This window comes from Borostomias antarcticus (assembly GCF_949987555.1).
Source record: "Borostomias antarcticus genome assembly, chromosome: 24".
NCBI classification, from domain to species: Eukaryota; Metazoa; Chordata; class Actinopteri; order Stomiiformes; family Stomiidae; genus Borostomias; species Borostomias antarcticus.
Genome location: NC_140257.1, coordinates 15,445,196 through 15,462,187, shown reverse-complemented (window position 1 = coordinate 15,462,187; position 16,992 = coordinate 15,445,196). Strand labels below are relative to the sequence as shown.

Here is a 16,992-nt window from a genome sequence, read left to right as displayed (position 1 = left end):
TGCGGGCACATAGCTACAGCCTAGGACTGCAAAAATATATGGGTAGACCATTCGGCTATAAACACACCAAGTTACAATATACTGTATATCTGCCTGCAGTTGTGGACAGGAAAAACACGTAATGATATTAATGACAAGTGACAAAAATTTGGCTACTATGATAACTGATCTTCTGTAAAATAAGAAATAAGCCTAGAGCTAGCCAACAACTTTTCATCGAGCATTGAAGTTACAAGTGAATCTGTGCTTGTTGAACTTGACTGAACTCTCAGGTGTGAGAATGCCTGCTTCAGAGGAGGCAGCCATGCTAGCACGGTGGGCCGTGTGCTTCTGTGACCTGACCTGACCACAGGGCTGTTATTCAGACATGATCTGGTCTGATCTGGGAACGCCAAACCACTGCTGGTTTACATAGAGCAGCATTTGTAATGTGGAGTGTGTGTGTGTGTGTGTGTGTGTGTGAGAGAGAGAGAGAGAGAGAGAGAGAGAGAGAGAGAGAGAGAGAGAGAGAGAGAGAGAATAAATACATACTGAAATGAACACTGAAAATGTTGCCTGATGATGTGAGTTAAGGTTCTTGGGAAACACTTGTGATGTCCAATCGTCAGAGCAGTTGATAATGATGAAAAAACAGAGAGAGGGAGAGACAGAGAGAAAGAGAGAGGAGGGGGGGGGTGTTCAGTCATGTGTCAGTCCTGTCTAACAGACATCTGGAGGAATTAGCCCACGTGACCTTAACATGTCAGCTCAGGTAGAGTGGGAGTCCGCGCCCTGCCAATCACCGAGCCAGGTCCTAGAGCAGGGGAGCGCTCTGTCCTAACATCCTCCATGTGACGGCACCGACCGCAGCGATCCTCCCAGACATCCCGAGGAACAGGGCTTTCTGGTGGATCAACTCACTGGCAAGCAGGGCTAGATCCAGAATGGCTTTACAATAACTTATGGTAGTCAGGTAAAAGCTCAATAATGATGATCTGGCACTTCCATGATGGATGTTGAAAATTCACAAGGGAATATTTCACTGGATGCAGAGTTGGTTTGGCACACATCGCCCCCTGCTGGTTGTAACGACACCTGTGAAACTACTGAACCAAGCTACTAGAATGTAGGCTACCACAATGTAGGACAGCAGCCCATCTTTATTATATACCAGTTACAAAAAAAAAGTAGTATTTCAATGGGACACAATGGGAAAATGTATAGCATCTTGAATAAAGTCAATCAGGTACAAACTTCTATAAAAACACTTTCAGCTGGAAGACATTAAAGGATACCCACAAAAATTCAGTAAACCTTTGCACTGAACTGTACATATCACTGTTGCAAATGCACCTTGCCATAAAGAACATGCGATTGAGTCGTTTTAAACAGTGCTCATGCCACAATAACGTATTAGCACCCGGACATAAGTTTGTTGACAGATTAGCACCGGAATTCATCCATCCATATGCAAGTAAGCTATTGGAACTGTACCCACTGTACTCAATTCAATGCCACTGATACAACACGACTGATGATCAATACGTTTGACCATCAATATGATGGTAAGACCTAAAAAAGCCATATGCTACAACATAGCAATGGACAGTATGGCAGCAATGCATAATATAAGCTAGCTTCTCAAAATGCAATGATAACTTTTCAAATGGCTTTTGGCGTTTCAAACCAATGTAGCTTAATTTGAATGTACAGTACATATCAACTGTATAAAAAAAAGTATATGCATATAACATATAAAATAATTCAACACACTATCTGACAACTCGTAGCGTTTCCACATGGTTGTTGATGAGGCTGGCTTACTTGAACCAGTACAGGTAGTTGGACTGCACCCCTGGGTAGCACATGTTGCTGCTACAGGAACCCCCGTAGCTGGGAGGACAGGAGGAACACGGGACCCCAACCCTGTAGGGGGGTTCGCCTATCCAATTACCCCTGGAAAAACAAAGTGTTCACATTTACCTGTGATGCCACTAAAATGAACCTAGCTACTTCCTGAACACTGTTCTGCACCTTGAAATTAACATTCACATTGGGACAGAGAGTGATGGGTTAACAATACAGTCTGCTAATTACTCTAAGCTTCATAATAAATTATGTGGTATTATTACATCATCATTACATAATTGTGGGTGTGTGCCTAATGGCTTTTCCTTTGGTAACATGCTAAACAATTATACACAGCGACAGGCTGTTGTAGAGATGACGTACCCCTGTGAACCGTGTGGGGTATGAACCGTGTGGGGTATGAACCGTGTGGGGTATTAAGCGTGTGGGGTATGAACCATGTGGGGTATGAACCGTGTGGGGTATGAAGCGTGTGGGGTATGAAGCGTGTGGGGTATGAAGCGTGTGGGGTATGAACCGTGTGGGGTATGAAGCGTGTGGGGTATGAACCGTGTGGGGTATGAACCGTGTGGGGTATGAAGCGTGTGGGGTATGAAGCGTGTGGGGTATGAACCGTGTGGGGTATGAACCCTGTGGGGTATAAACCGTGTGGGGTATGAAGTGTGTGGGGTATGAACCGTGTGGGGTATGAAGCGTGTGGGGTATGAACCGTGTGGGGTATGAAGCGTGTGGGGTATGAACCGTGTGGGGTATGAACTCTGTGGGGTATAAACCGTGTGGGGTATGAAGCGTGTGGGGTATGAACCGTGTGGGGTATGAACCGTGTGGGGTATGAACTGTTGAAATGAAGCAGGACTTACTTAGGTGAGTAGTTGCAGACGAGGTATGTGGCCTGTCTCCATATAACTCCCCACACAACCATGTTATAGCAGGTCTGGACTGCACATCCCACCCTGTTGGTGCTGCTCCACACCATCTACACACACACACACACACACACACACACGGGGGGGGCATGAGGGGGTTGTAGTGGATGAGGTTCAGTTCAATGCCAGTCAGCTTCATGCTATTACGGCCCGGTTCAATCCAGTCCGCTGTCAAGTCCTTTCCATACAACTCAATACAACATTCTTTATATTCCTTTTTTTATCAATGGCTCTATATAGTTCCTGAGCTCTGCAGTGCCAGGCTGTGTGTGTGTGTGTGTGTGTGTGTGTTGACCCTACCTGTGTGTAGTGTGTGTGTGTGTGTGTGTTGACCCTACCTGTGTGTGTGTGTGTGTGTGTGTTCATAGTGACCCTACCTGTGTGTAGTGTGCACATGTGGGTCCGTAGCAGAGCATGGGGCAGCGGGGCTGGCAATACCGGGGGTAGGGGAACACGTAGTCCCTCACCTCGTCATACCACGGCTTCACCAGCTGCAGGATGGAACGGTAGCTGGGGGCCGATCATTCATTCATTCATTCATTCATTCATTCATTCATTCATTCATTCATTCATTCATTCATTCATGCATTCATTTATTCATTCATTCATTCATTTATTAGGTTTATTAGAAAGTGGACAATGCACAACAATCTGCATAAACAAAATTGCATGAGTGTACATCAGAGTCTGAATCAGTTTAATTGCCAGGTAGGTTTTACACACACTAGGAATTTGTTCTGGTCAGTTGGTGCATAACACTGATGGTTAGACAACGGTAGACAGCGTGCAAGGACTAGACGGGACAGGGCAAATGACAGTTGCAAAATACAAAAGTCATTGTGCCGGGGTTAGCGAAAGAGCTCATTTCCAGCCGTGTGTAATAGTTCCAACCAGGTTAACGTACGGTAGTCCCATAATGACTGGTCTGCTGGACACTGTCCTACTCTGGCGTACTGGTTCGGGCAGGTACCGCCTTATAAGGCTCTGTCCGCAGGTATCAGAACAGAAGATACCCAGGTCCACATCCCCCCCCCCCCCAGTGTCATGCAGGGGTCCAGTACCTACCCCCCCGTTCGGACAGCCAGGTTCTGGCCGTAGAACCTCAGCAGGTACGGAGGTCCATGCTCCCAGAGGCAGGTAGCCGCCCAGGCCTCTGCGGTCCGAGCCAGACCATCGTCCCACACCTGCATAAGTGGCAGACACCAGACGCAGAGCGGAGTATGACAGACTGGATGAATCATGGCCATCCTGTGTGTCATGAGGCCCATACCCATAAAACCAAACCAGCTAACACTGGATTTTAACTCAGGACTCTGCATATCAAATCAAGACCGTAGCAACCACACCTCTAGTTAGCAGGCGTATCCTGAAAAAGTCCCGACCTGCAGTAAACCTTTACATCCAGCAGAGAGCGCAATAGGCTAGACCAGCATATTTAATTGAACTTAAAGAAGTAATTGGGTGATAAAACTTACTACTTTACCAGCAAGAATGTGAGGTATGAAGAAACGTTCAAAGCAGAGTAGTCTGTTTTTAGAATCTTACCATGTATTCCATATTTGCGGCAGGTGGAAAGACGCTTGCGCGCACTTGATTGTGATAGTCTAGAATGGCAATCATATCATTTTGAGAAATATAACGTTTTCGCCTGGATTTCGGTATGATGGGAGACACGGGAGGTTTAAGGGTCGATTTGTTGTCGGTGACATTGCCCGCTGGTGTGTAATCCGTCGAGTTGAAGACAAATCCACTTGTTCCACTGAGCAGAAGGGCCACATTTACCAAAATGCTGATGCATCTCATTTTTTTAATTCATTCAAGTCGTGCTAAAAACAGAGAAAAAGAAGATTAGCAGTTGGTTTGAAATTCACCACATAAACATGCAGTTGATTATTATGAGGACGCGTGTGAGAGAATTAAATTCGGAATTATCCATTCGTGCGCCTACTAATTCAAACAAAGATCTATTGTTTAATTTACCGGGACCGACCTTTAGATAACATGCATACTTGTTTGATCATTGTCATCGTCTTACCTCAGAGATATCCTGTATCAGTCGTCCAGCTGTTTCAAAACTCCAAATGTGAGCCTAAGAGGTCCTTCTCCGTTCTGACCAATCAACGAGCTGTTCTCTCTGCACTACGAACTGCCCTTGTCAAACAGCGGTTTTATAATCACGGTCTAAAGCGGGTCTTGGATGGTGTGTGTGGACTGGGTCTGTTGTTCAGTAGGCTAGCAAACCATCTCCCGCTGTCCTATCAGACTCCTCACACCTGGGCAAGCAGTACAACATGTGCAATTAATCAAAACCCCAAAAACTTTTTGCACCAGTCTCGTATTCACTTTTATGCCTGGATATAAACTGACGGGTCTTATTTTGATTTCAAACCAATGTGGGTCTACACTGCCATGACCTTTATCATCTTGGCTGTTAGGTGCAAACATAAACTAGAAATGGTGCTCAGAGAGCACAGACCTCCACCCCTGAATGCATTTCGTGGCTCTATGCGCCAAAATTGAATGGGTTCTAAATTGACCTATTCTACACCCCTCCACCGAGTTTCATGAAAAGCAGTCAGGTAGTTATTTGCGTAATCCTAGTCCAAAAAATAAATGGAGGTGAATGGCTGCCCGGGCTGTGTTTGGACGGCTCGTGGACCCACCTCATGATTCACTGGGACGAGTTAAAAATGACCAGAGTTGAATGGGTGGCTGTATTTGTCCAGCTCTGTGGCACCCCCCTCTGGTCACAGCCGGCGGGGTGTGGTGTGGTGTGCTCCGGGATCTCCCCCACACACCCCAGTCCAAACCCCGTATCTCTAGTACCCCCACACAGGGAGCTGGCTTCGTTCTAAGTTTTGTTTTCATTCGTGGATCGGGCCCGTGATTCGGATCCGCTCCAAAATGTAATGGGTTCTAAGGTGGCCCATGATGCACCTCTCCACTGAGTGTCATGGAAATCGGTCAGGTAATTTCTGTGTAATCCTGGTTCAAAAAAGGAATAAAGGGGAATAAAGGGAAAGGCCAGCTGTGTTTGGGCGGCGTGTGGACCCAACCCATGCTTCGGATCTGCTCCAAAATAAAATGTCTTCTAAGTTGGACCATGCTACACCTTTCCACCGAATTTTGTGAAAATCGGTCCAGTCGTTTTTGCGTAATCCTGCTAACAAACACACACACACACACACACACACACCTCGCCCTGCGCTGTCAATCAGACAAAGGACGCAGATTTTCCAACCATACTGCAACACAACTAGTCATCAGTTACAGTCCTGTAGCTGGTTTTGGACTCTTATTGGCCAACTGTCAGTTTCATTACACTCAGAGACTTTGCACTTGCTCAGTGTCTGTGAGCCTCCTGGGTTTTCCCCTGAGCTGCTGTTTCCATGGCCTGAATTAAAGCAAAGTGATTCAGATCTTTACTACTTCGTTTTTTTTCCAGCTCTTTTTCGTTTTCATCAGAGTTTGAGAGTTTTCTCAGAAGTGTATAGCTACACATGTATCTGCTGCGCTGTCAGATTCGGCCTACAGTTGTGCAAACGAGAGAGATATGATTACAAAATATGGGCTCACACCCCTATTATGATTCAATATCGGTTTTAAATGTAGTGTAGGCCTACATGTTTAGGAATGATAGAAACTGATATGCGCGTTGTAATCAGTGATCAGGGCTGGCGCCTCCTATAGGCGGGGTAGATAAATGCCTCCGGCCTTGCAACTTTTTTTGTTTGAAATTTATTTTTTTGTGATAACGTTCTCATTGGATACAGTATGTGCCAGTCATGATAAAACCCTGATTTCCGGGAGCCCTCCCTCCCCTCCCCCAGCAATAGATTGATCTGATTGGCTGAAGCCCCAACCAAATGTGATACTCAAGTGAGTCATTGCTGCTGATAGGCTAAAGTGATGGATGGCATAACATACATGACGATGGAATGATGGCGCCTTGATGCTTGATTGCTTGATGGTGGGTAGGGTTTATTTCAAAATGGGGCCTCCACAGAAAACTTTGCCTAGGGCCTCCAAAAGTCTAGAGCCGGCCCTGTTGGTGATAATTTCAGTCAATGTACTGTATTGTACTGTACAGAAACACCAACCATATACATCACGTATTCAAATATAAGATCATCACTCTTGATTGTCCTTTTATCCCCTGTAAATAAAGGTTGCAGCGTTGAGAAGCAGCCTAACATCCATTTGACTACTGCAGGTCCATCCATCCAGATTGTTTCGCAATGAAAAGCGCTTTATAAATAAAATCAATTAGTATTTCTATTCACCGTTGTTGCAGATACCCAGGCCCTGCTGCCATTCTCTCTCTCTCTCTCTCTCTCTCTCTCTCTCTCTCTCTCACTCCACCAAAAATATATCATTGTGATCGGACAGTGACATTCGGGGCCTACGTACAAAAGCGTGGTTCCAAACCGCGTCCACTACGCAGTGAGTTTCTGGTCATCTTGAGCATACTGGACTCTTGCATGTGGCTTAGAGTATATTGGACTCCCACATCAGTGGTGTTTTAAAATACTCTTTTACGCCTGCTGGACCACTAATGCACTCCACCCAATGATATTCTTGCATATTGGCAGGGGTCAGACCTAGAGGAAACCCATTACGACTTCAGCCTGAGACTCTGCAATGTTGTATTGTATCAAAAGCAAAGTATAAAAGCCCAAACAAGCTATGGTATTTTTACCCGGTTGGCAAGTGTAAGCTCCTGCCCATAAACGTCCACTATCATCAATTACCATAAAAGTCTAAAGTAGAACTGGTACTGCTTCAGCTTTGTCCATAAATCCCTATATAAAACGATACAGTATTAAAGGGACAATCTGTTGAAATGGGCATATGGGGTAGGTAGGGACAAGAGTGGGACGCAGGGGCTTGGAGCTACAGTAGGAGGTAGAAGCCAGGGTCTAGTGGTTGTTTCTGGTTGAGACCTGACAGAGCTGAACAAGTGGCCCCGTCCCATCTCTCTGCTGCAGGCCAACGCAGCAGAGGTCTGGGGGAGGCTGATTTATCCGCCGTTCTCGCCAACAGAAACACTCCAGCTAAGCCCTCAGTATTTCTCTGCGGAGCGTTCTCCAAGCATTCATTTGGCTGCTTTTATTAGCAACAGGTCGCAAGCTGTCTCGCCACAGGCCCTACTGGGTAAAGTGCATCTCCCAAATAAACCTAGAAATAATGTAGTTTTATAATGTGCCGATCTTGTCTACTATAACACATTTTTATATTAGATGACTACTTTTTATTGGCTGGTAATTTTATATTAAGATAACATTTGGTGTTTTAGGTTACATCATTTTCAACATTCATTACCTTAAAGGGTTAGTTCAGAATTTCTGACATAGAGCCTCATTAATGACTTACTCATAACGTTGTTGATTAATGGAGATAATTTTCAGCTGATTCCACGCTCTCTCGTTTGAGCATTAGAGGCATGCTAATGCTAGCGCAGTCCAACTGAAATGGCAGCATTCAAAGAAAACTCACTTATAAACACTCCAAACAAGTAAGGTTCATCAGACACACTAAACTCCTCATCAAAGTCAGACATATCCCTTTCGAACATGGCCATTGCAACTTGTTGTGTTGATAGTAAGAGAATAGTCCACTCTTCGGTATCTTGTTTGTGAAGACAATAGTGCCGGCTAGTTACATATCACTCCGCCTGCCTATTTACACAGAGTCATATAGGTCCGGACAAATGAATGGGTTCAATGATAGTTGGACTTTAAAAATGATTGTATGAAAACTCAAATGACCCCCCGACAGTCATAATTAAGTCTTTGATTTGATTTGGGTGCACTGTGGAGTGTACAAGTGAGTTTTCTTTGAATGCTAGCCGTTTCTAATGCATTGTTCTAGCATTAGCATGCCGCTAACGCCGGAACGAGAGAGCATGGAATCAGCTGAAAAAGTTCTCCATCAATCAACAACATTATGGGTAAGTTGTAAATGACGCTTTATGTCCAAAATTACCCATTTAATTACATTTATTCTGGGCAATCCCTTGTCAATATTTCTAACGGTTCTGGGAAGTAAAGAATATCAGTAAACTGAATATCCCCCTTGTCGGTTTAATCTCCATTGATATACAGTTTTTTGATGGCTTACTCTTCGGAATCCACAGTTGGCCTTCTCATAGACAGTGGAGACTTGGCAGGCTGTACTAGTACTGGCTGGCAACCAGCGATGATGGCCATGAGAATGATTTACGCATGGTCTTACCTCAGACCCCACACTGCCTCAGCCAATGGGTTACTCAGAAGGGCGGGGCAGCTCCACTCTATTGGCTCTCACCTCCAAGAGCTGATTGGTCCCACAGGTCCCAGATGCATCCATGGAGTGGTGAGATGAAGTCCTCATTTTGTTGATGAGTTTCATCTAAAAGTTAAAATACATCACTGAAGATGGTTTTCATGAATTTTGAAGCCCATAGTTGGTTCTGAGGATGATGTTGTTGAGATACTGTATGCTAACCATTATTGAAACTGGACTACAGCAGTCAAATTGCCGCCATTTTTTTTTTTCATAGCCTGCGCTAGTACTAGAGGACATGAGATTACCTAAACTGAATAAATACTGTATCACACATATAAACCACACATATAATTCACAAACCCATCTTGAATTATGTGCTTTACCTTTTAGAACAAAACATACATTCTGGGAACCTCTGTTAAACACATAGGAACCTTATTGTCAGCATTTTTCGCGAATTCTATACATTTTTCCCTCAGGGATTTTGGACTCAACTGGCGGTGATGCTAACTTTTAAGTCTTCTACAAAGTGACATCAGACCTCACCACTCTATACAGATAACAGATGCAACTTTAAATCTAAACATTTTTGAGTGGTCTTGATGAGCGTCTCGGTAGTAGGGAGAGGCATCGTGTTTGCAAACCGAGGGCTGCTTGTTCTACTTCTACACGGGAGAACATGTACTGAAACCAATGCGGTTCCTTGTTGTAAAAGATGACCGTCAACTAACTGGTATTCATCCAACAGAAAACAAGTAGCACGCCAGATCATAACAATGCCAAATCGGGGTCATGAACGATTAGTACATGACACCAAAGACATATTACCGAACGGGCCACCAGCCCCAGGGGCCCAAGACCTCAAGGGGCCCTTTGCATTTCTTGTTGCAGGGACACCGATATAAATTTAGGGTGAGATTCCTTACACAAACATTAAAAAAACATTTATATTTTGAACAGTTTATAGGGGCCCACATCTTTTTAAAAAAGAGAGAAGCTTGTGTGGGCTACATATTTTCTATAGCCTACTCGTTAATCTAATGGGAGGGAATGTAGGCTACCTTTCCATAGATAAATGAGTAGGCTACAAAACTAGTCTATAGAGGGAACTATTAAAGTTTGTGAACTCGAGACAGATCACACAGGTGCAGGTCACAAGGTCAACTGGTTCAATCTGTTTGATCTTGACAAAGAACCGTACATGTAAAATGGAGCACCGTCACATATTAAGCGGAGCAGCAAAACGAAACATCCGAAAAGAAAAAGAGTCAAGTCAGTCAGATGCTTTACAGCAGGTTCCTCGCATTTCCAGTTTTTAAAAGAAAACAAACGATGAGAACAACAGTGTTGCAGCGGAGGCTGTAGGGGGGTGGGGGGAGCTGGTAGGGAGGGGGAGGCTGTAGGGGGGGGGGGGGGGGGGCTGGTAGGGAGGGGGAGGCTGTAGGGGGGTGGGGGGAGCTGGTAGGGAGGGGGAGGCTGTAGGGGGGTGGGGGGAGCTGGTAGGGAGGGGGAGGCTGTAGGGGGGTGGGGGGGGCTGGTAGGGAGGGGGAGGCTGTAGGGGGGTGGGGGGGGCTGGTAGGGAGGGGGAGGCTGTAGGGGGGGGGGGGTGGGGGGAGCTGGTAGGGAGGGGGAGGCTGTAGGGGGGTGGAGGGAGCTGGTAGGGAGGGGGAGGCTGTAGGGGGGGGGGGGTGGGGGGAGCTGGGAGGGAGGGGGAGGAGCTGGTAGGGAGGGGGAGGCTGTAGGGGGGGGGGGGGGGGGGGCGGCTGGTAGGGAGGGGGAGGCTGTAGGGGGGGGTGGAACTGATAGGAGGGGGCCCCTCTACACGCCCAGGCCCAGGCCCCCATTTTTTCATGATCCGTCTATGCATGACACAACATCTGACATAAAAACAAATGTCCCAGTTATTCATTAAACAAATGTACTTGTTTGACTTCATCGAGGGCTACACGAATCGTCATGCGTCAAATACGTCGACGCAGCTGATCGGACATGCTAATCTAACATGTGAGTAAACAGGTGTGGGTTCTGTAAAGACTGTGAGAATATTTCCAGAGGAAACCCATGGCTGGTTGGTCACCACACACAGCCGGCCTTATGCCAAAGCAAACGTGACCAGCTGGTGAATATGTGCTCAGTGCCATATATCTCTGATGTGTTGAAGCAGACCAGGACGAGCAGACTAGCCCCGCCCACCTTCTTTTTACTCTCTCTTTACTATCTCTATTTACTATCTCTGGAGAGTATCAATGTGTCCTCTGAGGTCACAGTGACTGGTTTAGTAGAAAAGCAGATGTTTGTATTTTACAGGACAGGGGAAATTTGGGTGTTTTGTGTTTTTGTGAAAACAACCAACTCAGGATGAAGCAATATCAGGATCCGGGGTATCAGATGGAAAAACAGAGAAACGAGTCTGTCCATTCAGAGACTGTCACCTAGGTGACAAGTAAGAGAGAGAAAGAACACACACACGCACGCGCACACACACACACGCACGCACGCGCACGCACACACGCACACACAAACTCCAACTTTCCTCACCTCCCGTACACATCCAAAGTCTGATTCAAATCACAGTAACAGTTTCAGTCCTAGTACGTTAGACTTCAAGATGGCTTCAACCAGTCAGTGAGCAAAATGCTGCATGGAACACATTTACCTTGCTAGTCACCTATTGCTTTCCATCTTGAGGGGTGGGGGGGCAATAAAGTCAACCCAATCAGTAATCCGGCAAGAGTGTGGGCACTAGGCGTTACCCTGAGAACGGCTCTAGGGTTCATCCAGAATGCTTTCCCTGTGTTTTGTCGATGATCCTCTCACGTTTCACCGTGCGCTTCCATCATACCGCACACTAGTGGAGCAGGGCTGTGATCAAACATATTCATGCGCTATACAGTATACAGTATGCCCTGTAGTTCCTCTCACTACAGTCTGTGAGGAAGATATTTGGGAGGCACGTGGCAGAGCTCCAGACTGTCACCATCTGTTTTATGGTCGTTCTGGGACTGTTGGGAAGATGGCCATAACTGTTCAGCGACTTGTTCTCATGATTGTGTTGAGCAGTAATGGCGCTGTATATATATGTAAATATAATTTTCATCTGTAGTCCCTTGTCAGGTTGATGGCAGAATAAAAATAAATAAATCACAATACATAATTCACAATACACAATTACAAACATACAGTACATAAAACACACACTCCCACACACACGCCAAATGTACAGCAGTTCATTTGGAGTGTCTTGAATCTTCAGTGTAATTGTTGTTCATGTTCCAGGTCCTAGTCCAAGGAGGAGATTGGATTGGCTAGAAAGAGGGATGGTTTACCTGAACTATCAAGTTGCAGTTTTTACTTGCTTGCATCGTGATACTGTATAGTAATTTTGACCAACAAAATAGTCTGTGTGGTAGAGGATAGAGGATTGCTACTGGAAACGGATACTGTTCTGTCCTCTCATAACCTCTGCTTCGCTTCACTGGGTTTGGACTGTCGGCTAGACAAGATTGACCTTTACGTTGTCCAACAAGCAGTTTTGAAGACTTCTTTCACCTGAAAAACAAGAATCCTGCGGATATATGGGTAGTTTGAATGTCTTTTCCATTTGGCTGACCATGAGCAACCCATAAAGGCTTAAGTCCTCAGAAAACTATGTGTGGAAGTTCTAAATTTGTTTTGTGAGATGTCCAGCTTAGAGCTATGGCCGCTTCTGTGGCTATAAAGCATCATTCAGAAGCATGGGAATCTGGCTTTCTACTGACAAAACCAGTCTTAACGCTCTACAGGCGCTTCGCGGGAGGATAGAATTCAGACCGCATCCCTGCAGCCATGGCCTTGTCCATAAAAACGTCTCCCTCTTCTCCAAGGCAATTCATCAGATCTGAAAGGAAATTGATAGGCAAAAGCAACTCGGCTTTGCAAAAGGTAAATGTGTGCTATTTATATCAGCCCAGATCTACAGAGGTGTCCAGGGACCAATGGTCAGGGGATGTTTCTGGCCAGGGCACTTATTGGATGTACCGTATACTTCACTTCTGTTGAATTGATGGTAGGACAAATTAGGGGAGACATGTCTTTATGAAGATCCCCAATTCGTGAATGCTTACTTTGGCCTAGTCGTTGGCCTAGAGGCGGCATGCCTGAGATAAAACTGTGCACGTACTATAACACTAATCGTTAGGGATGCACCGATGCATCGGCCGAACATCGGCATCGGCCGATGTTGGCCTTGTTGACTGCCATCGACCCATCGGCAAATAAAATGACATTGACCGATGGTAGTGGCCGATGTTATGTAGCAACAATTACGGCTTTTTTTGTTGCAAAACGTAGCCTACCCAGCTGCAGATTCGGAGAAGATCCGTGACGTAACGCCGCAAACGCACGTGTAGTTTGCTTTCAAATTATAGTGAAATAAAAATTGGCGTTTTGGAACCAAACACTTCATTTCTTTGTTTCCCTGGCACAAAAGGGGGAATAAAAATAAAATAAAATTAACATCGGCCAGATTGTTATTTTAAACATCGGTATCGGCCCAGAATTTTACAATCGGTGCATCCCTACTAATCGTACACTGCCAAATCAGAACCACGTATTAGCCATGGTTCTAGATAATGGTGTACCAGCTAAAGAGCAGTGTTCTATAAAGGCTATGTTCTATTTTTGGAATGATGTCATGAATTGAATACCAACTTCATTCTAATTTTAGCTCTCTGATGCGTTTTTCAGGAAATGCTGAATTTAGACACCCGTACCAAAGCAACTGGCAGGTGTTTAAAGCCTTTATTGCTGTAGATTCGGTTAAGAACAAGTCATTGAATTTCACAAAAGGCCTACAGGACTGACTGAAAATGTTGTTGGTTATGATCTGATGTTTCAATAAGTATTTTTAAGATCTTGTTCTTAGAGGAACATGAGTTATGCTGTGTCTCCAGAGGGAAACATAATTTTAGCACCATATATAGAGAAATACCAAAATAGTCCTTGGAGGCAGGTGTTCCACATACTTCTGCCTTAAGAGTGTTTTCCCTCCAAATCCACCAATGATTTAACAGGAACTAGAATACCACCATGTAGCATTTCATGTTTGACGTTAACAGAGTGCATTTCTATCAACACCAACCCTACTGTGTTCTCATGAAAAGTGTTGGCAGTTAGCAGACAAATGATGTTTTCTCTTTCAGAATGATTGGAAAAGAGGGATAGTGAGGTGACAGTAGTCCGAAGACAATGCCCTGCGTGTGTGTGTGTGTGTTTGTGTGTGTGTGTGAGTGGGTGCATTTGTGTGAGTGTGTGTATTTGTGTGTGTGCGAGCAAGCATGCATGGGTGCATGTGTGTGTGTGTGTGAGAGGGAGAGAGAGAGAGAGAGAGAGAGAGAGAGATAGATAGAGATAGATAGATGGATTACACACATAAACACACATCCACACACACACATGCTGTGAGTTCAGCTTTCACAATAATCAGCCTGAACAATAACATATGACGTAATGGCATTGCGTTCCCCCTGCTGAAATCATTGTTTCTATAAAAGTAGATGATGTAATTCAATGTTTAGTTTAGCTGATACATTAGGGCCGATAAGCAACTCCAATGTCGGAGAAGTAGCCCCTTTCCTAACTCTACTCTAATATGAATACAGTGACTGATCACCTTTCTCTCAAGAGTCAGCTTTTTTCCCCCTTTTTCCGGGAACAATGCCAACTTTGTACAATACTGTATTACATATACAACATTTTCTTGCCAAAAGTGGTACAGTACAGTAGGCTTTAGTAGCATTACGAGGGGCGAATTATTGTACTTTCGATACAGGTAGCCGATGCAATAGTTTCCTTATAAGGGCTAATATGAATGTTAATGCTATAGGGTAGTGGACACATCTACTGTACAAACTGAATTCACTCTGTAGGCTATGGGTGTAGCTGTTGTGATGGCGGCTGTTGCTGTGTGCACTTGTTTTAGGTAGTGTGCACTTGTTTAGGTAGTGTGCACTTCTTTAGGTAGAGAATTGAAGATTGTACTACAACAATCCTCCCACCTAAGCACTTATTGTATTATATTATATTGCACTGTACTTTAGATTGCGATTCTTGCACTTTGCCTTCAGCAATAGATTATGCTCTTAGTCACTTGTTTTAGAGAGAAGATGCACTTGTGAGTTCTGGCAAGTAGTAGTACATTGGCTCTTCCTACGTTAAATGCAATTATTGTTAGTCGCTTTGGATAAAAGTGTCTGCTAAATGACTGTAATGTAATGTAGAGGACTTCTTCTCTCTTGCTCTGTTGTTCCTGTTTTGGCAAATAAATGATACATGTTGTGTCGTCGCTGAGAGAAGTAGTCGGGTCTTTTCTTCAGAACTCCCTACCTACACTGGTGACCCCAACGTTTATCTCCTGGACATCTCCAGAGACGACTGTAAGTGAACGTGACGGTCACCGTTGTCCCTCTGGAAGTACTGGAGTTCTGGGAATCGTCAGCCTCGGCCTGGTTCGCCCAGACGGAAGTGCAGTTCGCGCTTCGGGACGTCACCGTGGATGATATGAAATTCTACTACTGTACATGGTGTTGGCCCCTACTACAACCACAGTGGTGAGCGTCATGGAATTTTAGAGACAACTGGCCTCAATCCTTTCAGATTTCAGCCTTTTGTTCTTAAAGCCTATTGATTCACAATCCCCCCATTTTTGTCCAAGACACGATCTCCTACATCTGCTCCTCACTGCCCAGCACACTGGACCCTCTACAGTTTGCATACAATTAGTTTATTTGCAAAAACAGATAGGCTATGTGTGTTTTGACTAATTTTTATAAATATTTTTTTCAATGAAATGTCAATATCAAATATCAATTTCAGTTGGGTTGTGAGAAGACTCTGGGTTGGGTTGGTTGGGTTCTTTTGATTATGTAAAGAAGACTCTTCTTTACTTAATAAAAACAACTCAACTGCAATTTGATTGATATTTGATTTTAAAATGGATTTATCAAAATGTATCAAAACGCACATATCTGTTTTTGCAAATGAAGACTTCATATTGAGCCAACAGATCCACAGAGGATGCAATTGCCCACATCCTCCACACCACCCTATCCCACCTAGACAAGAGCCAGGGGAACGTGTTGCGTTATGTGAGACTGCTGTTCATTGACTACAGTTCAGGGCTGAGTTTCCCAGAGGCATCGTAGCGCTACGTTCATCGTATGCGTATGTATGAACGTAGCGCTACGATGCCTCTGGGAAACTCAGCCCAGCTTTTAACACCATAACTCCACCCGGGCTTGACACCAAGCTCCGGGCCGTGGGGCTAGACAGCACCCTCTGTAGGTGGATCCTGGACTTCCTGTTGGTTAGACCCCAAGTGGTAACGGTAGGCAACCATACCCCTCCCTCACCCTCACAACCATACCTCAACCTCCCTCACCCTCACTAGCCTCAAAGGGCTGCGTCTTGTCCCCGTTACTGTACTCCCTGTACACAGACAACTGTGTAGCCACCTTTGACTCCAGTTCCATCATTCAATTTACCAACGACAGAGCAGTGACGTGCCTGATCTCCAATATTGATGAGAAGGCCTATCCGGAGTAGGTGAGGCTCCTGACCCAGTGGTGTCAGACTACAACCTCCATCTGAATGACAGTAAGACAAAGGAGATGCTTGTGGAATTTGTGAGGAAGCAGGAAAGGAACTACACCCTCTTAAAGGGGTAGTTCAGAATTTTGGACATTTCCGTCTCATTTACGTCTTTTACGACCCATAAATTGTTTTTGATGGATGGAGAACATTTTCAGTTGATTCCATTGTCCCTCGTTTGCATGTTCATGGCATGCTAATGCTAGCGCAATCTAACGAAAATGGCTATCATTCAAAGATAACTCACTTAAACACTCCACAGTGCACCCAAATCTAACGTGAGGACAGTCTGTCGGGGGCTCATTTGGGTTTTTACACCATCATT

The 16,992-nt window shown here is 44.9% G+C and overlaps 1 protein-coding gene across 1 annotated transcript; it reads right to left on the bottom strand.

Moving 5' to 3' along the window:
• Nucleotides 1-1,799: 1,799 nt before the first annotated feature.
• pi15b (peptidase inhibitor 15b) lies at nt 1,800-5,442 on the bottom strand (the record flags this gene model as incomplete). Its single annotated transcript, XM_084458315.1, has 6 exons — nt 1,800-1,935; nt 2,709-2,824; nt 3,152-3,284; nt 3,840-3,958; nt 4,320-4,533; nt 5,438-5,442. The coding sequence occupies 6 exons, from the start codon at nt 5,440-5,442 to the stop codon at nt 1,800-1,802; spliced, it is 723 nt and encodes a 240-aa protein (XP_084314441.1).
• Nucleotides 5,443-16,992: the final 11,550 nt, after the last annotated feature.